The sequence below is a fragment of the Nymphaea colorata genome, chromosome 9 (genome assembly GCF_008831285.2).
Source record: "Nymphaea colorata isolate Beijing-Zhang1983 chromosome 9, ASM883128v2, whole genome shotgun sequence".
Lineage (NCBI taxonomy): Eukaryota > Viridiplantae > Streptophyta > Magnoliopsida > Nymphaeales > Nymphaeaceae > Nymphaea > Nymphaea colorata.
The window spans coordinates 1,816,147-1,838,285 of record NC_045146.1 but is presented as its reverse complement, the minus strand read 5'-3'; the positions used below and the strand labels follow the sequence as shown (position 1 = coordinate 1,838,285).

Below are 22,139 nucleotides of genomic sequence, written 5' to 3'. Positions count from 1 at the left end.
TTGAAAGCTCATATTTCTACATCCTTATTTTACATCATTCTATCAAATAAACCATCTCTCAAGTAAATTAAACGTTGCAGCATTACTATTATACTAACGATGGCTACGCAGAAGGAAAAATTGCAAGATTTCCCACCCTTGGATAGGCAAGTCTGTGATCTGCGGGCAGGGACCAGCACAGTCAACACGACCAACATTAAAGGCAATGTACACATCTCAGAAAAACTTAACCATTCACAAGTTTAACACCTGTGGCTGTGAATCCCGGAATATGGAGAGAGAGAGAGAGATGAGAATTATTTATACTATTAAGAGGCAGGAACCAAAATTTCTAGAATGAAGAGTTCAGAACAATGAGAACTTATGTACATCAACTGCAAAGAATGCAATCTTTCAATGCTATCCCTCTTCTAGATATGTACTTCCTGTGCCTCTATTTTCTTAACAGCAGCGCCACCGGATTATAGTAATTAGAACGGGCTTTGCGAACAGCCAACTTGTGAAATCGTTGACAACCATCTCTGTGTCATTACAACCACCTCTTTGTCGTCTTTACAGATTGGTAGGCTGTTGCTGGTGTGACTAATGACTGCGGCTCTCTTGTACCTTCAGGAAATACATATAAAAGATTCAACGGCAGCATCTCAATCAACAAATCAGATAATTTCTCAGCAAAATCTCTATGTTTGCAGGCATCATTTTTTCATGGCAGTGCAAATGTCAAGGCAAGATTATTCAACAATTACAGTTGTGAACTTACAAGAAGAGTTCATTTTCCCTCCCAAGGAGGACCTTCTTGAAGATTCCAGTCCTCCGACATGACCAGTCAGCGATTGCCTACGGCGAGAACTAGAACTTGGTGCAACTGGTGATTTCGCTGGATAAGTGTCTCTTTGCCTGGCACAGAAAGGTGATGAAGTTTCCAGTTGGCCAATGAGATTCCTGCAGAGTACAACATAATGAAGAATCATTAAAATATTAGTTTTTTGGCTGGCTTCAGCAGGTATACTTGTGAATGTGCGAAGGTTGCTTACCTTTTATCAGAGCCATTGATCAACTTTCCTATGGTATTATTGAGTGATTTCCTTATTTGCGATCCCTTTCGGTTTGAAGGAGCAGACAGTAGCTGGAACTTACTATTAAGACTTGCTTCACTCTGCTTCTCATTATCTGATCCATCTTTTTTCACTGACATAGTAAAATCTGGGGTGCGTGGCAGTGGCAGAGGGACAGCCATCCCATATGACATTTGATTGTTACAGTCCATGTTAGAATATGAGTTATAAGGGCAAAAAAGTCCTGTCATTGCTCTGGTATTATTCCCGGGTTCGTCAACTGTAAGTTGAACTGGTGCCAAAATGTTACGCTGTCCAGCTTTAAAGAGAACTTGAGAAGATCCGGGGGACTGCTCTGTTGAAATGCTGCACATGCTGCTGGACAAGTAGCCTGGGGCCTGGAATAAGATAAGCAACAAGTCAAAATGTTAGAATTTGTCGTTTCTCAAGAATATCGATTGGTACTCATGACCCATTCCCACCAGACAAGGGAATGACTCGGTTACCTTTCTTGTCCTACTGATCTTTTGCTGTTGCAGCTCCATCTTTCCATATGCAGCTTTCTCTATGCTTAATCTTCGAGAACGAACAGGAGTATTTTCTGTCTCAGATTTCATTGACAATGTAGGGGATTTTAAAGATGAAATAGAATTAAGGTAACTTGGTTCAGGCTTCGGGAAATTAGAGCCTTCAATGCTCATTCTTCGCCGTGGATGTGGTGGAGCACTTTCAAACTTGTTTTTCTGTTCCGGAGGAGATTTCTGTGACAGGATTGTTACTTCCCCTTCCTTCTTTGCTATTGCCTTCTTTAAATATTCGACCTGCAAAAAAGACCATTCCACTGATCAGGTAATGATTGGAATAATGTCACCTAAAAGGCCCTTCATGCTTTTGGAAAAACCATCTTAAAGGTATGTGCCTAGTGAAAAACCTGTTCTTTAAGCTCTCTAACTTCGCCACTTTCTTTGTTTAATCGAGCAGCACCAAGTTCAACAGCAGAAACCCTCTCCGCAAATTTCAATGTACTGATAGTTTCTCCATAAGAATCAGCTTCTGGGCTCACATGGGCAAACATCAAGGTCTTTGCTTGGCCACCTATTGCATATGTGGACAAAGACATAAAGGAAGGTATTAGACAAGGTAAATGTTTTGAGAATAGATCCAGCAATTAAGTTCTTAGATGCTACCTAAGGAATCTTGTAGTAGCTGTGTGAGCTTGCTGTTTCTGTAAGGTATGTATGAGTTCTTTTGGGCTAGTGCAGCTATTACATCTCCCAGACAAGAAAGAGACCTGTTAATATATTGTGCCTCTTTCAACCTGTCCCCCGTAGCTTCTGACTTGTCAACCCTCTCACTTCCTGCAAGGTCCACCAAGTGTAGGGAGCTTCGGATGAGGCTACCAGATGTATCAATGCCTTGCACATGAACAGTTAAAACACTGAAGAAAGAACACTAGTTAGTGTCATTAACAAAAGTAAAATATGGAAATGAGCTCAAACAAAAATTACTAACCTATGTGAGCGACTACTTCGGTTGTTCATAGCAGTTGAACTGACAGCACGATTTTTTTGTCCCAAACTCATCAGGTTATGAATGTCAGTCGGACATTGGACAAGGTGTAGACTAGCATCTGGAACATTCAAGCCATTGCATGTAGAGCTCCGAATTTCTAACTTGCTAGGAATCAAAGAATCACATCTCCGTTTTCACACAGAAAAGAAATCAAAATGGCAAGAAAGAAACAAAGAGGTGGTGGACTGCAAATGCGACACTGAAAGGATATTTTGTAGTTGAAGGATCTTCTGCAAGCAGATCCCTGACTTGCTCATTATATATCTCAACCATCTGAACCTGAACCTCATATTTAACGTAGTCCTTCCTTTCCTGAGATATCTTAAATAGATCATCTAGGGCCTTATAATTGATTCCCAAGTCCTTCCGCGAACTGGTTGATGTACCACACTGGAAAAAGTTTTAAGAAGCAAAGATACAATAACAATAGAACTTCAGTGGACCAGGAAATCAGAACCGAGTAGCTAGAAACTGCTAAACATATGTGAGAGAATGAATATACCATTGTGTATGTTTTGCCAGATCCTGTTTGGCCATATGCAAAGATGCAAACGTTGTAACCATCCATGACAGACCTAATTAGAGGTTGAGTATCCATATAGACATCATCTGTTGAACATAGAAATTAGAAACCAATTTGCAGGCTGTGTCACATTTGATATAGTCAAGTACTAGAGCAATGTGGACACGAGGACCTGAAAATGGAAAAATTACCTTGTGTAGAAGTTGGACCAAAGACCTTGTTGAACTGGAATGTTTTTGGTTGATCCTTCTGCTGCTTTAGAGGATTCAAAATTGTCAGAGACCCATCTTCTCCAATGAAATCAACTGTTGAATAGCCAGCTTCAAGCAAAGGCCTAATTCTGCAATAAACTCGTATATTCCCTGAAATTGAAACGTTGTTCAGAAACTTACCTTCTTTTATATTATTTTATAAGAGTGGAAGTAGAGCAAAGAGCCAACCTTTAAGATCCTGGAGCATATTGTACAGGTTTCTGTTTTCCTTTACAACACGCTGGTAACCAAGCGCAGCAGTGGAAAGCCCCTGAACCTCATTTCCTACAGAGGATGCCAAAGAGGTGACAATGTGAGTTGAACATGAAAAGATGTAATTAAACTAGAATGACTCAAATAAGTAACTATGTCTTTTGCATATCAATATTCGAAAAGCAAAGAACCACATGAGGAAACAAAATATTGAATCTCAAATGGCTCGTGTCACATGTATTACTGCAGAGTCAAAAGACTGCTTGCAAGAGGAAAAAAAACTATCATCAGAAGCAAATAAAAATCTGCATTAATCTCTTTCAGCATCATCATTTAAACAGGAATATACGGCAGTACAAATAGCAATTGTACGTATCAAGTTCTGAGTGGCTATATTGTCAAGGCACCCAGGCAGGTGGGACTAGCCACACCTCTAGGCAAAAAACATGACCTTTTTTTTTTAGTTATGTTTAATTACATAATAAAATTATGTGCTTACTGACTGAACTGTAAGAGGCTATTCTAAGTAAAATTTGAAAAACTGTTCTGTTCTGTTCTAATTCTAATTGAATGATTACACTTTGTAAGTGAAGCCAAAAAGTAAAACATGAAAAGCTGTTCTGTTCTTGTTTACATGACAGATTAAGAGTACTTTTCCAGCTTGTTTACATACTGGAAAGCTATGCTACTTCTGTTCTAGCTGATGCCTTAGTTTTATACACAAAAGAAGACACGTCATTCTTGCTTACATACTGGACACAATGCTTGCAATTCTTATAGACTATTTCAGTTATAGACCTTATAGACTACTTCATTTGAATCATTTCAGACAAAAATCGTATCAAATCAGTACATGGAATATGCATTACAAGTTTACAACAGATTGTACATATAACATATAATATACATTCAACAGATTCAACTGCAAATGGACCCACTTACAAATTGCTTCAGATTGAACTAATATACACATACAACACATTAATGTACATATACAACACATTAAAAATACAATATGTGAATATAAATTAATTCAGATTGTACATATATTATACATTATAACAGATTGTACATAATACATTATATAAAAGCACAGGCATTTACCTTCCCAAGGACTATTCTGGCACCTAGGCGCCAGCACCAAATCCATTGCCTAAGTGATGGGCTTAGGCGACGGGTGTGGACTGGTGCCTAGTCCACGCCTAGGCGTCACCTAGGCAATGCCTTAACAACATAGCTAAGAGGAACATTGGCTTATCTGGAACATCATCATACAACTCATTTCAGCAAGGAAAATGCCAGTTGACAGAATATTTTCAACTTGACAGGTCTTAAGCTTCAAAATGTCTCTATAGTTGCACCAATGATGGTTTCAACTTCAGCATATTAACATAATCTCCAGTCTGTACAATCAGTTAATAATATATTAAGGGATAAATATATAACCATTATCAGCACTCTCTAGCCCACCAGACAAAGGAGTGGTCCTAAAGTATCACGTTACTGAAGGTAATGGATAGCAAAGCAAGTGTATTCTTTTCATTATGGTCGCCTACAATTAGACAAATACATGCAGGAACTGAAGTAAAAAATATCACTACAAAGTGGCTAAAATATAAAATACAGTATCCCACATATAAGTATCACATGATTATTTTAGTCATCTGCATAAAGGGCTACTGCTCACCCAATTGCATCAAGTCCATCCGCAATTGAGACTGCCAAGCATTGAACTCCGTCTGTGTCTCGCGCATTAGGGACCTCAATGCCTAAAAAGGAAGAACATCATAAACAGTTTGCTTCAATTAACTTCTATGCATGCACCAGACACACGTACAAGTCCTGATGCAGTTATATGAACACAGTGGTGAAAGCAACAAAAAAAGCGGAGTTCCTAATTCAAAAGATGCTCACTTTGATTTCCTCCTCCTGTGCCTCCACAAGAAATAAATGTGTGCATTTTCCCTTCGCTACACATGATCGACAACCCTGGAAACAAAGAACCAATTATTCCCATAAGAAAAAAAGCTTCATATCCAATGCGTCCCACAAGTTACAGACTGTTGGTAGAACGTCTATCGGCAAATGAAATAGAAGGTTGCATCCTTATATCTGTGAAAAAGCTTCTGAATCACTTTTTAACACAGAGCCCTTTCCTTCAGGGACATGAGAGCACCACCAAAAAAAAAAAAGGGAAACATATTTCACTATTTGTTGAATAAGCTTTTCATCAGCTATATAATGAGCTTCCCTTCTTTAGGGGATTGGTTTTAAAATGTTATAACCAAATTTTGTAAAGCAGCTTTCCCTCTTCAGGACTGGAACCAGGATAATATCAATGACCGTAACTTTGTTTTTACTTGAAGAGAAGAATGAAAAGCCTATAGCAATCAATGTCGTAAAGCATGTGTCGACCAGTATCGGTCAGGCCAATATGATTTTCTACTATTTATTGAAAAAATTATAAGTATAAAAACAGTTGGGAATAAAACATAAACAAAAATAACATATGATAAGCGAAAAGGCGCACTCATGCATAGTATGGAAAAGGGATTTTTAGAAAGTCTTAGAAAAATACCAAAATAAGATGACATCATAATCATGTTTTGTTATTTTCAAGTTCGGTGATATTCTAAAAATATAGAGCTATTTTCCTGATATCATCATCTGGCTTCAAAATAATGACAATCACTGTCAGCAATATCATTCTCAAGCTTTTATCGACGAGGTTTTTGGCAGAAAAAATTCAGGAAATCACAGAAAAATATGAAAATTTGAGTTCTCTACTAAATTTCTTACGAAAATATCGATTCAAAATTCAAAATTCAAAATATTCGATGATATGCAAAATATTGGTAGTGGAAAACAAAATAAAACCACCATAAAACTAATTTTTTCATTTTGATGTTTTCAAAAGCATCACAACTTTTCCTTTTATCATTTTCCTCTTTGTTTTCCTGTTTTGTGACAGTGGTCATTATCAGTCACTATCTCAATCCATTTAGTGATATTCAACACCATTTTCAAACATTCCATTTGTTCTCTAGTCTGTTTTTCCTAATACATGCCCAATTTTTTCTAGTTCTATTCTCATATGCGTATAAAATAATCAAGTGCGTATTTCCACCTTCTAAGATGCATCATGTTTCTATTTCCCTTTTTATAATCTTCATATTTGGATAACCAAAGTTGTCATCATGGTCAATTAAATATATGAGTCAGTATGTGCTCCAAATTTTCGTTATATTAGAAAATGAAAAAAAAAAAGTTCCTGAGGATCAAAAGATAGTTACTGTTCCACTGAAGTAAAACCACCTGCCTTACATTATCCAACATGGTAATTGATTGCATTTCTCATCAACAATGCAGAAAGTTCAACAACTTATTCTTTACTAAAAAGAATCTTCATGATTTCTCCTTGATAATTTAAGGTTGAAATTTTCGAGGTAAAGAAATTCAAGAGCAGCGTGCACCTTGTATTTTTCTTCTGAAGGCAAAGAACTTGGCGTACTGCTATTTGAACCTGTAGTTAAGTTCTCTCCGTACTTCAAATGTTCTTTAAGAAATGCCTCCAGCTATAAAGAAAGAAACAAGTGTCATAAAAAGTAGGTGAACAACAAAGAAGTAACAGGAAAAATATATTCTTCACATTTTCTGACTTCTGAAAGTATGCCACGTTCTATTCCGGTTCCTAATAACAACGCCAAAAGAAAATAGGCTGCGTTTGCATTCGTTTCTTCCTCACGCACAACGTTTTGAATAACATGCATTATGACAACGTTACCATTATTTAAACAAAGATGACATTACATGTTGAGCCATAACAGATGCAGTTTGACAGTTGAATTCCAAACTTATTGGCATTTGTTGTTTCAATGGTGAACAATTCTTTCAACTGTTTCGTGATCGTTAGCAATATGTCATAATGTGTGCTGAACTTGCTGCACTTTGACTAAACCTGGAGTTAGATTATTTTTCTGGAGACACAATCTTACGTAAGGCAGCGAATCCATCTTCTTTCTACCTCAAATTTACAGAAAGTCAACGAAGGATGTAATTCCCAACTAAATATTTAGCATTGCGGGCTTCTTTTCTATCAATTCAAAAATCCCTTGCTTTCACATATTTAAGATTTTTATTATTTAGTCCATTTCGCTAGAGAAGCACTTTATCATCTTGAAAGAAACGAGGAAATGACAAACTATTCAGATTGCTTAGTACAGCACCAATTTGCTTCACTCACATGGGGAAAACTATTTGGTTTTTTCTTTAGTAGGTGATTGGAGATCAATTGAATTATCAACCTGCCAATATCCTGCAAGAAAGACAAGAAACCATTCATCATAAAACACTTCATCAAGGCAAGCAGCTATCCCAAAACATACACCATCAGGTTCTTTCACTGTCATTAAGGATGATAACATAGCTTTAGCTCAAATATAATTCTTACAGTATTGGCAAGAAGCCTTGAATCAAGACACCTCTGGTCAACATTTTCTTTTGCAGCAAACAGTGACTCAGCAACTTGTTTTAGAATTAAATTGACATTGCTCGAATCTGCACAAACGGAGCACTTTCTGTTATCCTGAAAATTAGACCAAAAAAATGAAGAGACAATTTGCCCAAAGCTTAGATAGCAAGTACCTTGACCACTCGGTGGGCTCTTCTCATCTTGGCTTTTATGCTTGTCACTTGAAGATGACAAGTCCAATCTTCTACAAGCAAGTGTGAACTCCGAACTACTCACGTCGGTACGATTTCTTCCACTGGAATGTGACACCATTGGCGACCGCCCAGTTCCAGTATACTTCCATGAGCCGCTGCTCCCACTCTTTATCCATTCATGGTATGACTTAAGAGCCAGGATACAGTCAACAATCTTCCCCGTGGATCCTACGGGTTCCAGCATGCCCTGATCAAGCATACCAAACAGACATAAATACGAGCCTATTGCAGCATATGAATGAAGATGTACGTGGAGAAAAAAATTGTTATACCCTTTCAAGAACTGATGCTTCAAAAGCAGGTAACTTCATTTCCTCAACAGCTTTTGTAAAATTCCTCACGTTCTCAAAGTACTGATAAGCTGGCAGTGGTGATTTCTCACATTCCGACAGAATCGAAGCAGAGTGACTCTCCACAACCTGACATGTTCCCACAAATACAGAACATCGTATCAGAAATCCAACCGACGTTGTAAACAAAACCATGCAAACGACTAAATTGTAGCAAGACCCAATCAATATCGACAAATCAGAATAAGAGGAATCAAATAGTGCAACACTAACATAATAACATTTACCAATAACTTACAATTTTCATCACATATCGACAAAGCAGGAAAGAAAAAGAAATAGATGAAAAAATGAAGAGGCTCTAATCAAGAACCTTAGGAACAGCTCCTGGCTTGATCTTGTTGATGGCATTGCACAGGACCAGTCCATTTCTCAGACAAGAGAGGAACTCCTCCTCAGACGGCTGCGGAGAAAGTTTCAACGACTCTCCAAGCGTGCTCCGGAGCCACGCTGCTGCCTGGAATCTCCTCGCGGCTGCAAGACAATGGCAAGAATCAGATACGAAGATACCTGTAGTCCTAATTCTTCCCCTACCCATTGTATTGATTGCAAAGAATCGATCACAGAGAGATAGAGAGAGAGAGAGAACCGGATTCCTCCGCCCTCCTTGACGCCCGATGAGAGTCGCTGAGGGTTTCTACAGTTTCCCTGATGCAGGGGACCTCCATTGCCAGTTCCCTGCAAAACCTCTGGAGAGAAAGAGAGACGTTTTGGGGTTCGGTGTAACGTTAGAACCTTTTGAATTCAAATAGGTGGGGCAGGGGCCGAGGGAGCAATCCCGGCTGTCCATTTTCCGCGAGATGGAATGACACGGACGGCGAGGATCTGCGGAAGAGGAGGCGAATCCCCATGGCTTTTCTGTATCTCTCGAATTTCTTTTTTTCCTTTTTTGATTCTTTTTAACGTTAGGATTCTTTAACCGGTTCCCCTTTCGAATCTTGATAATCGAATCGGTCGAGAAGCTTTCGATCGTATCGGACATCTCAAGTCGACTCGCCAATGCAAACACTAGAGGAAACAAAAAAATTGCTTACAATCATTTCCGTTTTTAAGAACTCAGCCGATTTGTCAGCTCGTTTCGAGTGGTGTAGTATAGTTGGTCAGAAACACATTAACAATAATGTTTTTAGTTTGATTTTTTTGTGTGTTTATTTTCCTGAACTGCAAAGTATGCATGACACTCAAGTTAAAGGTTTTATAACATCGCTAAAATTCCAAAACAATCGAATCTAAAAAATAAGATGGCTTTCGCCTCTTCTTCTGTATCATTTAAATCAGTTTGTCAAAATGGAGAGCGTTTGATAGTGTCACATATTTCTTCAACCATAGAAATATTTCAATTTGCTATGGACAAAAACTTTTTGTAAAAAAAAAAAAAGGTTGATGGCTGAGCTCCGATGAAATCCATTATCAAACTGAAAAAACATTTGATTTTGTGAAAAAAAAAACCCAATTTCGACAAAACAGTGTTTTGAAAAAGAAAGTGAATAACGAAATCTTTCAAAAGAAAACATTGGTTTGGGATATGTCATCCACATACAAAAACTAATGTTTTGACACATAATTAAAAACTAATTTTTATTAAAAAATGATTTTTGTAAAACGATGCCTTTTAAACTTGCCATTCAAAACACAGCCTAAAACTTTTACAGTTTTGACAGCTTTATGCATAAGTGTGTAAAGTTTTCACAAAAGGTACGCTCAAAGAACTTTGCATTTTTAATTTTTTATGGATTTGTCGCTTCAAAACAAGGATAAGAAAAGCAGCCTTTAGTGGTTGTCAAAATCAACCGAGCAGTCATGCTTCTCTCTCATTTAGACTAAACTCTTCTCATTTTCTTGGGTTGACAATAAAAGAAAGCAAATTTAATCTCATCTGATTTATACATCCAGTCTTTTAATAGGAGGTGTGGCAAGCTGTCGGTGCCATTCATTATTTCTGAATTATATATTCTCAAAAATTTAATAGCAAAGACGGATCTTGGAGAATTTGAAAAAGTGCTGGAACAAACAAATATCATTAAAATATGACATTCGAAGATAATTTTATGGAGCTACAACAATTAATCAGGGGGAGTTTGATTATTTTATATTTGAAATCCATGGATATGATGTGAATATGACATGGCATCCTTTTTTTTTTTTGCTGATATGACAAAAGACATATGGTAAAATTAATAAATTCACTGTTTTCAAATCCTGATGATATCAAACCCCAGATTATCAAACTTCCCTTTATAGAATAAATTTATGCATTGGATCTTTGTAGTTAATGTTTTTTAATACATAACATATTTGACACACATTTATTTAGTTGGATTTGTGGAAAAAGAGAAGAGAATAGGTGAAATGATCATGCAGTACCAGAACGGTGGATAAATGCATGCTGCACCTCGTGCCGACTTTTATTTCTACTGCCTTTTCCCAAGGAGCAGATGGTTTCCCAAGCATTTCAAATAGAGTAGTTACAATAAGAATATCTTGAGTCATTCAATATGCATAGTAGCTTACCTTTCTTGGTATATTTGTATGTGGAAGAGAAAAAGAAACATGGAAAAAAAATTGTTTTAGTCAATTATGATGCATACATATGTTCTATGATATATATATATATATATATATATATATATATATGGGCACACATTAAAATGGAACATTATAAAAATCAGTCAGTTTGCTTCATAAAACGAGCGACTTTGATTCAGATAGATAATTATGGTTGAGTTAAGGCTTGGCTTGTTTTTAGAATTGCCCATTCATACGTTCTGATTCGAAATAAACCAAGTCAAGTCTGATCTCTCGGTTCATTTGTCGGCTCAGATATCCTTTATTAAAAGATATTTGACAGGAAGAACATTGGGTTCGTGAAAAAAATGTCCCAAATACATTATATTCTTGCTTCAGGAAACACGATATGGTTATAAATCGCATTTAACGTTCCATTTAAGAACAATATTCCAAATTCATCATCACACAATACTTCTTAGAACAAGAATATGATGCCTTTGGCACATGTATTTTAGGAACGTGTTAGCAATAGTTAGGATTAAAAAGAGAAGAGTAAGAACAATTACATGGTTAATTTTAAACTATGCTTCTTGTGGAATGCAAATGGTTCATATTTCTGGATAAATTTGCATAAAAATTTGAATTCTCATCAAATTTAGCGCATCAATAAAGACCAAACTTTAGAACCATATATTGAAATTTTCGATTTTCCTAATGTGTTCTCCTTTTTTCATCTGATTAGGCCAGCTGACATTAGAGAGATGCATGTCAGATCATGCCAATACACACACCTCACTTACTTCCAGAGACGAACCTAATATTGACTTCCTCCCTTCTAATATAGACTTCTCCTTCAGTGTAATGTTCTTCTAATATCTCGGAATATGATCTTAAATCTGAAGATTCAAAATCAGTCTAACTAACATCAGAGCGTTTTAAGCACAGGTGATGGATCTTAAACAACTCAAACCTGCATCCGGTATCAGAAATCTTAAGCACAAAACAGGAAAGGGCTGCTAGGGGATATCCCCTTACCATTATTAGAGAGAATTGAAAATTTATGTACAGAGAACAAAAATTCGAGCCTAAAAGCCTAATCTTTCATAGTATTCACTTGGAATGAGCTCCATTCTCCAATCCCATGCTACTATGGTTTTGAGAACTTCAAAAAGAAGCGAACAGCCTTGAGAACCAGCTTTTCTCCTACTGATATGAACATGACAAAAAATATCATTGACACAATCAGGAACACGAGGAAAAGGTTTCATGTTGATTTTGCTTCATGACCTCCCCATGTCCAAGAGCCCTTCTGTTACAAGATAATATCTTTTCTAAAATGTTAAGGCGACAGGGATTTTCTTCTAGGGATTCTCTGTTCTCCTTGAAAACCCAAAAGCAGGAAATTCTTATGCTCAAAAACTTATTTCTGTGACTTGTGCAATTTTTTTACCTTTTTAATGCATATGTTACAAGTCTAGAAATAGAAACATCGCTCGCTTTAGCAGAGGTAAGAAGATGCTCATGTTTGAAGTTATCGTACATTTAGCCGCTTGAATAAAAAAGAGACTTCCTGAAATTCGGTATTGTTTTCCCTACTTAACCAACAGGTAAGTGCCCTTCTGTGAAAATCTCCCTTTACCTCCATCATGCCTCAAAAAGTAAAATATTTAATTCACTGGCCTGGAGAATACCCGACATTTCCAATTTGAAGATGGGCAGCTCAGATCGGAAGCATAGAATTTCCATGAGTGAGACTTGAAAAATTCGTGCACTCAAACCTCGGATGAAATGTTCACTGACTATAAATGTTTCCGATGCGCTTCCATCTGATAAAAATTATGCAGTATGCTTCAAATGTAAAAGTTCACGCATGGATGGTGTCTAAATGACACAACCAAATGGGTGTTGAAAATGCATACGTTTTAAGGAAAAACTTGCACGTTACTAGAACATGCACAGTTCACATATTTGGAAACTTTTCACTTCGAAAACAGCAGTCTACCTGTCCTGTGGATGGACTGGATTTTATTTCCGTCTCGGTAAACCATGCATGCATCTAATGGACACGGAAAATTGGACCTACCAATATACGGTAGTGGGAGAATGGATCTACAATGGTCGAAACAATTTCACATGGCCTCCAACATAATTTATTCTTGAGCTAACTGATAATATCTACTAAAAAGAAAACATTAACCAGTAGGAAGTAGGAACCATGAAGTCACCAAGACAGCCAAAACTGTTGAGAAGCAGTTCAAATGAGATGGAACAAGCAAAGAACATGTCAAAAAAAAAAACAATGGTTAAGAGTTCAATATGTAACAAAATTGTGATGCTGCGATCCAGCACAGTTTATGATTCAGCACAAGGTTACAACTAGGTGTTGTGGTTAAGTGACCTAACCACAAAGCAGGTCCATTTAAACCAGGGACACGGGGCACCCACTAGGCCAAGATTGTTGAGAACACAAGCACTTGATGTGCAGAACCGTGCCGAATCCTTCGAGTAGCCATCGGATCATCCAACTCATATGCGTGGTGCTGAGAAGTAAGCAAAAACACGTTGTAGATCAGCATAGTCAAAAACTTCAATCCAGGGCATGTAATATAACCAACAACTGTGGCCTACCTCCCCCTAATGTTGCCTCTGGCAGGCGTTCAATTGAATACTTGTGCTGTGTAATGTACATGATAGGAACTCCAGGGATCTGTCATCGGAACAAAAACACAAGTCATAGTAGACCATGCTGAAGCCAGGGTGCTGTATCGACTTGTTATAGGTTCCTGTCTGTGCTAGCTATTTGCAAGCAGCTTATATTTGAAATATATATCCAAATCCAATCCACCAATTGGGATTTGTGGCTTTTTAGGATTTACTTCATTCAAGAGTTTTCAGTAACGGAAGATTAACATATTGAAATTTGTAAAGGAGTTCACATTTACCTTGCGTATCCTACGCTTTAGATCCCTATCACAAGTTGCTACTATATAGCATTTGTGCTGTCAACAAAATCAAACGTTAAACTTAAAACATATCATAGAACACAACCAAACGCTTCTAAAAATGCATATGACCCATGGGAAACCTTTTCCACTTTCCAGCAAGTCTTCAAACATACAAATGCATTAAACTTTAAAATTCTCTGAATGAAAAGTGACCGCCCATCTCAGAAATATGAAAACAAATATACTGATGGAAAAGTATCTGAACTAGAAAGCTTGACACTTAATGATACGATGATGATTGACAATGCATAAGAAAAGAGACAAATGTCACTTTTTTGTCCATGTTCTTGACAGATGATCTGGTGCTATATATTGAAGTTGCCTTTGATAAACAAGGAATACACTTTCTCTATTGCCCATATAAAAGGTGCCCTCACAAAAGAGCAAATATTTTTCCCTCTTCTTAACCATTTGTCGTGCCTCCAAGAAACTTAGTCCACTTTGTATCAAATAAAAATCCCCAAAGAACGCTTCTAAAAAACTTGGGCACAAAAAAGAACACAACCTCGAGAACTAAAGATTACCTGAGTTACTCTGTCAACAATACAGTCATCAGCGTAAGTCCCTTTATGAATGCAGGGCAGTCTGTCAAACCGTGAGTCCTTTGCAATCCTGAGATTGAACCAATGTTATATCATACCAAAAAGTGCAAGAGCCACTTCTGCTCATATTTTAAGTGCTCAACTGTTAACAGATAAAGACAGATGAAATTGCAGAAATGCTGTATATTTAACAATGAAATACAAGTCACCTCAGAGCCACACGATACTTCTGCCCTAGTTTTTCAAGCTCAGCCATGACACAGTCCGTAATACAAGGAGTACCTTAAGTAATATGAAAACATCAAAACCATCAAACAAATCAATTCCCAGAAGAGCAAAATAGCAGGCATACAATAGAAACAGGAAACTACAGTAGCACTCATCAACATTGTTCTGTACTCACATTTTGCATATAAACATTGCATCATTGCATCCACCAAATCCAGCTGCACAGAGGTAAGATCATGTCAAACATCCAGTTTAGCATTGATCAGAGAACTTAAGAACAGGTATACCATATGACAGAATTAACAAAGTCATCAAGTTATTGCAACAAACATATCATTGAAAGAATAAAAGTTTCATGTCAACACCCTTTAACAGCAAATAGCAGGCAAGAATCTACAGAGATTAGCTTAAGCATGACCATGTATATGCACTACTCCAAATTACAAGAATCGATAGCATCTCCCACTAAAACGTGCAAAAAAATCTGAACCTACTTAGTGAAGAAAAATAATATACTATCCATCAGATTCAGCATGTGCAACCTCTCAAGTAGAAGAGTTCCAGAAAAACTTTTACGTTGCATATAGCAATTCATATGTCGTTGAGGACAGATACAGATTTTACCCACAATTCTCTAATGATGTCTGAATAACAGAAGGGAACAAAATCTCAAGTAGGAAATACCCACAGAATTTTCATGAATGTACGCATATCAGATCATTTGAATGCACAAGGATAAGTTAAATAACTAACTTACACATCTAATGATTAAAAGAAAATAATTGAGTCATACAGGAAGCAAGCATACTAAAGTCTTCCGGGAAGCAAGTCAAATAGAGAGGTCAGTTTCCTAGCTGAGATAAATGATGTTAGACATCTCAGAAAAAAAAAACATCAATTCAACTTGCACAGTTTTCTGTGGGGACTATGGTTGATGAAAATGATCCAAGGATTTATTTTACAATGTCCAATCGAAAAGATAGGATGAATAAGAGACGCAAAGAACTAAGCTTTACTTACCTTATTCTGGATTGAGAAATTTATGAAGTTGGTATCAACCAAGACTCTGTAAGGTGGCCCAAGCGCTGTGTTGTATGTGAAGTAAAGTGCTGATGAAACAGTTGGCCTGCCAACAGATGATTGAAAAGAAACATCAGACATGATAAAAACAAGTTACAATAGGCATGAAAGATGGAGCACATAACGAAATAAGAAGAGAACACACAAATGAAGACCCAACCAACACAAATAGAACATATAAAATCCCATGATCAACCAAGAACAGTGAAACCAAGAAATACTAGATAAAAATTCATACAATAATACTTCAATATAGGTACCCCAAACCTTATCCTGTAGCACCACTGCTTGCACGCCGCATTCTAGGCAAAGGTGGTATAATATAGCTGCTATTCGAAAGAAGCTTGTAGATTACAACAATGAGAAACACGTCTTGCATATGCATGCGTATGATATATATATATAAAATGCATGTGAAAATCAATTTAACCCATTCAAAGCAAAGGATATACATGCATATATTAATTCACTATAGGTCATAAGTATGACTCTCGTTTCAACATGAATCCCCTGGACTCATTAATTCACTATAGGTCATAAGTACGACTCTCGTTTCAACATGAATCCCCTGAACATTTACAAAAAAAAAAGATCTCCAACCTATGTGCCAACAACATAGGATATGGATAACAAGCAGAGGCCTTCACTTTAAAAATGAAAAGAGAGTAAGACTGAGCCTCTGTTCAGCTCAAACTGTTGCATCTCAAAATCCAAGAATACGCCCAGTTAATTTTTATCCATAAAAATCAGAAATTTTTTCCATGAAATTAGTGTTCCTCAATCTTTTATAATTCTATGAAGTATGAACTTTTATACCATGTTTACAAATGCATGAAATTTTAGAAAATGTTATTACCTGAGGAGGCGTCATATATAAGAGAGACAAAAAATAAAAGAAAGTGAACGGTGTCAATTAACCTATCTCATATTTATGCCTAATGATGGAAAAAGTAAGAGAAAGAAATATTAAAAAAAAAAAGAGGGGAGAAAAATCGCATAGATTTGAAATGGGTCAATTGAGCACTCTTCTCTCTCTCTCCCTCAATATATATATATATATATATATATATATATATGAGTCATTGAATGGTGTGCCCCAAGTTTTTTTTTCCATGTGTTACCTTAGAAACAATTTATCCTCAGCATCAAACAAAAGAATTGAGGAAAAATTTCTCATTCCAATAGAACCTTAAAGAGACTTTTATGCCTGAAAATCATTGTTCATTGTGATAAACCTTTCCTGAAATTGTTTTTCTTGCCATCAGATGCCACCTACGAGTGTCAGATTGCATTAGAAACTTATCCAAGTTAAGTTCACCTGGATAAGTTACCTCTATTTGGGGGATAAAATAGGGTGAGTTTCCTTCAACTTGAGAAGCATGCTTGATGCCTTGTACCCAAGCATCTCCGATGCATCCAAGGAAATGAGATTCACTGTGGTAAAGAAATATTTATGAATCTATTCAATGACAAATAAACTAGTCGATAATTTCTTCAAGCCTAATCATTAAAATTTCTTCAGTCCATCAAAAGTATCCCCTTGTATTTCTCCAGGAGCTAATCCAAGATAATCAAATGCAGACATCCATCCTCATCCATGGCTACCACCAAGCAATAAACAAGGGTATCTTAGCCCCAGAAAATATCTATGAAATATTTGAAAACTCTAAGGGTCTAACAAACACAGAGTTTTAATAATAATCGCAAATCCAGAAATCAGTTCTCATGCCATCGATGGTGACATTGGGAACAGAATAGAGCAAGAATGGAAAGCGAAGGTGGGAGAAAAACTCACACGTTTTTAGGGAGTTTATCCTTCTGGGTGTCTTTCTTGTTCGGATTAAGCACCTCTTCCTTGTATCTGGAACCAAATTCAAGGAATAAACCAAGGATAGAAGCGTTAAAATAGATTGAAATCGAGACAAAAGGAAGCTAGCGCAATAGAACAAGGCGACACACTCACTTTTTTATCGTCTTTGAGCTCACCAGCTTCTTCTTAACTGCAAATTTTGGGGTTTTCTTTGCTTTCCCCATCTTCAGAAACTAGGAGATTATATCGCACACTAGAAAAGATAAGAGCAAGTAAAAAACTGAACATAGAAAAAATCACCAGAAACAATAACTCATCCTAGTGCATCGTCGTTTTTTCAAATTACAAACGTTCAACATCAACGAGCTACGGGCATCTCACAAAAAAGTAAAAACTCTATAGCTAAAAGGTGAAAAGGAATTCAAGTACCTTTAAAATAAGAAGTAAGTTTGCTTTCACATCTCAATAGTGAAAAAGACTGAGGAAAGCCGCAGGCAGCCCTTCCTCGATGAACAGAGAGACATAGAGACTGAAAGAGGGGGCGAGGGCTGCCGGACGACGACCCTCAATCGAGAGAGCGAGAGAGAGAGAGAGAGAGAGAGAGAGAGAGAGAGGGATACCTGCAGGCGGCAAGAATAGGAAGCTGAGACTGAGAGACGCAGGTCACGCAGGGCTTCGGTGAGAATGCGAGCAAAGGACGAAGGAGACAACAGCGCAGGGTTTCGGTGAAGAGGGGAAACCGAAGGGATTTTGTTCGTTAGGGGGAAAAAAAACGCCTGGTGAGTTTATTCTTATATATATATATATATATATATATATATATATATATATATATATATATATATACTTATATAACGAAGATATCGTTTGGATCAAATTTGATTTTAAAGAATCAATAAACAGCGGTCTCACATTTTTAATAATTACAATAACTGCGACATTCGACGTACCCTAACTTCGAAATGTTCACGGTCAAGAGCTCAAAGTTTGAGAATAAAAAATGCTTGTGCCTTCTTGTTAATTGTTTTGTTTAAATTGCCGTCGCCACGGTTGGAGATTTTCAAGATTTTAAGAAATGAAGAAAACATTGAACAGGGGCAAACTCAAAAATTTATTTTCATTTAAGTATTAAACATATAGTTAATAAATTTTCAATTAATAATGAATTCCTTTGCAATTCAGCATGTTGGGTTTTTCTTTCTTTGTTTGATTCTTTTTCATCTCGAGGTTGTGGACGTGTATTGACGCAGTATGGTGGCCTTTGATTACTTCAAATTAGGAATCCATAAATCTGATGTGGTAAAAGATTCATAATAAAATTCATGATGTATCAAACCAAAGATCTTAAGTCAGATCCATACTTGAAATCCTTATTTGGTTGAAGAAAAGTCTGATTTAGTATAGAAAGAAGAGGGTCTAATCTTAAATCTACGGTTTTCAAATCATAAGGATTTTAGACTAATGCAATCAAACGTCCCGATAGGATTTTGCTTTTTTATGATGTTTGTGTCGAATTCTTTGTGGTTAGGACATCTGTCAATTTGGGATAAGAAATTAAATGTGATGGTTTTGGATCAAATGTGATGTATCCTTTACTGTATCTGATTTCCAAAATCATGGTATTCGCATATTTGGATTTGAACTCACATTTGCACATGAATTAAGAAAATCTATATAGTATCAAAATCCAATCTCAATCCAACTTTTAAGTTCACGTGTGAATCTGATCCAAATTTTAAATACACAACTGAATATGAACTGCATTATAATATTTTAAGAATCAATTATCCAAATCTATGGATATTGGATATAAGATGTCTATGTAAAACTAAACCCCAATTAAAAAAAAAAAAAATCGAATGCGAGCTAACCTTATTTTTTTAATTCAAATATGTTAAAATTTTGTTTCATATCCACCTTTTTAAAAACAATTCTCAATGTTATTAAGTGCGATGAAGTGAAGCCATGCACTAATAAGTCTAGCCAAGCGAAGCGTAATAAAAAGTATCAAGACAAAAAGTATCCAGTATATAATATTCATAAAAATAATGTCAACAATATAAAACAACAAATAAAAGATTAAATCAAAATTTATTTTCAATACACATTTGGTTTTTTCAAAGTTATCGAGATTGCTAAGACTCACCAACATTAAAAACTTTGTTCACATACGCTACCAAATTCAAATCAAATGTAAATATAGAGTTGCCATTCAAACCGATATATATCCTATGCATTATATTCTTATGCAATGGAATTAATTTCCATAGCTTTGCAGCTTCTGCCAATAGCCGTTTTGGTGCGCGCTTCATTTTCCTGAAATCTAGATACGACGAGAGACTAAATCCGAGCAATTGGCATCGATATAGACCCAAGTGAAGAATGACGGTGGGACAAACGAAAATTAGCCAAAGCAGGGTAAGTGTAGCTTACCTTCAATCCTGGGAATCGACGGTCGGACTGTGACGACAGGAACGGCAGGCAAGTGTTTTTCCGGCCGGCAAAAGCTGAACAACGAAAGGAGGTTAAATGAGCGAACCTTTCCCCCATTCTGTAAGTAATGGTGAGAGAGAAAGAGAGAGAGAGACCAGAGACGATGAGGTTGGGTCACCGGCGGTGGCTTTTAACATAAGGCGGCAACAATCTGGCCGACGGTGAGGTGTTTCCAGGCTTCCAGCTATCCACGGCAACCACAAGACGGCCTCCAACGGTCCAGCCTTGAGTCGTGGACCGTGAGTCCAGGGTTTTGAGAGAAATCCTCACAAGAATGGAAGATTGAAAGTTATTACTGGTTTTGAGAGAAATCCTCACAAGAATGGAAGATTGAAAGGTATTAACGTTAAAAAGATTGAAAAACCCTTGACATTTTTAACTTGACCTGAGGTGCACGCACGACTCACGCACCTGTGTGAGGCGTGCACCTCAACCCTGGGGTGCACGCCTCAGGTCAAGGCCACATCCGCGTGAGGCGTGAGGCGTGAGGCGTGAGGCGTGAGGCGTGAGGCGTGAGGCGTGAGGCGTGTGCCTCTAATAGCAATAAGTGTTAGTGCCAACTGATCGTCACACATATTTTTTTGCAAAAAAGTAGGATGTATCTATCAATTTTAAACTTTACAAGCCTCATTTAGTGAATAGAATGATTATTTTATTCTAATTTTCAAGAAAAGAGCTTCCTCCTATCATCTTAGGATATCAAGCTCGCTTTTAGTACTTTCGAATGACGCTTTCTTTATGCTTTTACTTGCATGTTGGTGCTCTCTCTTTTTCATCACAGAAAATTAATGCTTTAAAAATTCAAAATAAAAATTGATCACCTGCCAACCATTTCCCTTTTACTTGTATATTGATGTTCCTTCTTTTGGGGCACAGAAAGTTAGTACTTCAAAATTCAAAACAAAAACTGATCAGTTGTCAGCTCATGTCCTTCTACTTGTATATTGGTACTTTTTTTTTTACAGCACAAAAAGTTAGTGCTTCAAAAATTCAAAGTAAAAACTGGTTACCTACCAGCTCATGTCATTCTACTTGTATATTGGTGTTCTTTTTTTTGCAGCACAGAAAGTTGGTGCTTCAAAAATTCAAAGCAACAACTGACCACCTGCAAGCATTTGCTCTTCGATTTGTATAATTGGAGATCATTCTTTTACAGCACAGAAAGTTAGTGTTTCAAAAATTCAAAATAAAAACTACCCATTTGCCAGCTCATGTGCTTCTACTTGTATAATTGATATTCTCTCTTTTGTACTATAGAAAGATAGTGCTTCAAAAATTCGAAACAAACTGTCAGCCCTTGCCCTTCTACTTGTATTATTGGTGTTCTTTCTTTTACAACACAAAAACTTAGTGCTTCAAAAATTCAACACAAAAACTGGCCACCTATCAGCCTTTATCATTCTCCTTGTATTATTGGTGCTCGCTCTTTTGCAGCACATTACAGAAAGTTAGTGTTTCAAAAATTCAAAACAAAAACTGGCCACCTACCAGCCCGTACTTCTACTTATATATTGGTGTTTCCTCTTTTGCAGCACAGAAAGTTGGTGCTTCAAAAATTCAAAGCAATAACTGGCCACCTACCAACCTTTGCCCTTTTATTTGTATAATTGGTGTTCCTTCTTTTGCAGCATAAAAAGTTAGTGCTTCAAAAATTAAAAATAAAAACTGACCACTTGTTAACCCATGCCCTTATACTTGTATATTGGTCTTCTATGTTTGCAGTACAAAAAGTTATGCTTCAAAAATTCAAAGTAAAAACTGACTACATGCCAGCTTATATCCTT

General features: G+C 36.8%; 2 protein-coding genes across 3 annotated transcripts; both read right to left on the bottom strand.

The window, feature by feature from the left end:
- Window positions 1-284: 284 nt before the first annotated feature.
- On the bottom strand, window positions 285-9,386 carry LOC116261196 (kinesin-like protein KIN-14L). Its single transcript, XM_050079643.1, has 20 exons — window positions 9,279-9,386; window positions 9,003-9,163; window positions 8,612-8,758; window positions 8,259-8,526; window positions 8,065-8,171; window positions 7,858-7,929; window positions 7,088-7,189; window positions 5,529-5,603; window positions 5,302-5,383; window positions 3,591-3,686; window positions 3,342-3,512; window positions 3,130-3,236; window positions 2,841-3,017; window positions 2,568-2,731; window positions 2,243-2,493; window positions 1,987-2,150; window positions 1,562-1,876; window positions 1,035-1,453; window positions 761-942; window positions 285-606 (listed from the first exon to the last, which is right to left on the bottom strand). The coding sequence occupies exons 1-20, from the start codon at window positions 9,355-9,357 to the stop codon at window positions 530-532; spliced, it is 3,216 nt and encodes a 1,071-aa protein (XP_049935600.1). The 5' UTR covers window positions 9,358-9,386; the 3' UTR covers window positions 285-529.
- Window positions 9,387-13,481: 4,095 nt separating this feature from the next.
- On the bottom strand, window positions 13,482-20,650 carry LOC116261195 (uncharacterized). Of its 2 annotated transcripts, XM_031639834.2 has the most exons (11): window positions 20,451-20,650; window positions 20,296-20,369; window positions 18,016-18,115; window positions 17,848-17,913; window positions 15,993-16,098; window positions 15,148-15,190; window positions 14,954-15,026; window positions 14,727-14,814; window positions 14,140-14,196; window positions 13,826-13,904; window positions 13,482-13,737 (listed from the first exon to the last, which is right to left on the bottom strand). In XM_031639834.2, the coding sequence occupies exons 3-11, from the start codon at window positions 18,084-18,086 to the stop codon at window positions 13,724-13,726; spliced, it is 597 nt and encodes a 198-aa protein (XP_031495694.1). In that variant the 5' UTR covers window positions 18,087-18,115; window positions 20,296-20,369; window positions 20,451-20,650; the 3' UTR covers window positions 13,482-13,723. The 2 variants fall into 2 exon arrangements, with proteins under 2 accessions (XP_031495694.1, XP_031495693.1); XM_031639833.2 differs by lacking the exons at window positions 20,296-20,369; window positions 20,451-20,650 and adding an exon at window positions 18,483-18,648.
- Between the last annotated feature and the right edge of the window lie 1,489 nt (window positions 20,651-22,139).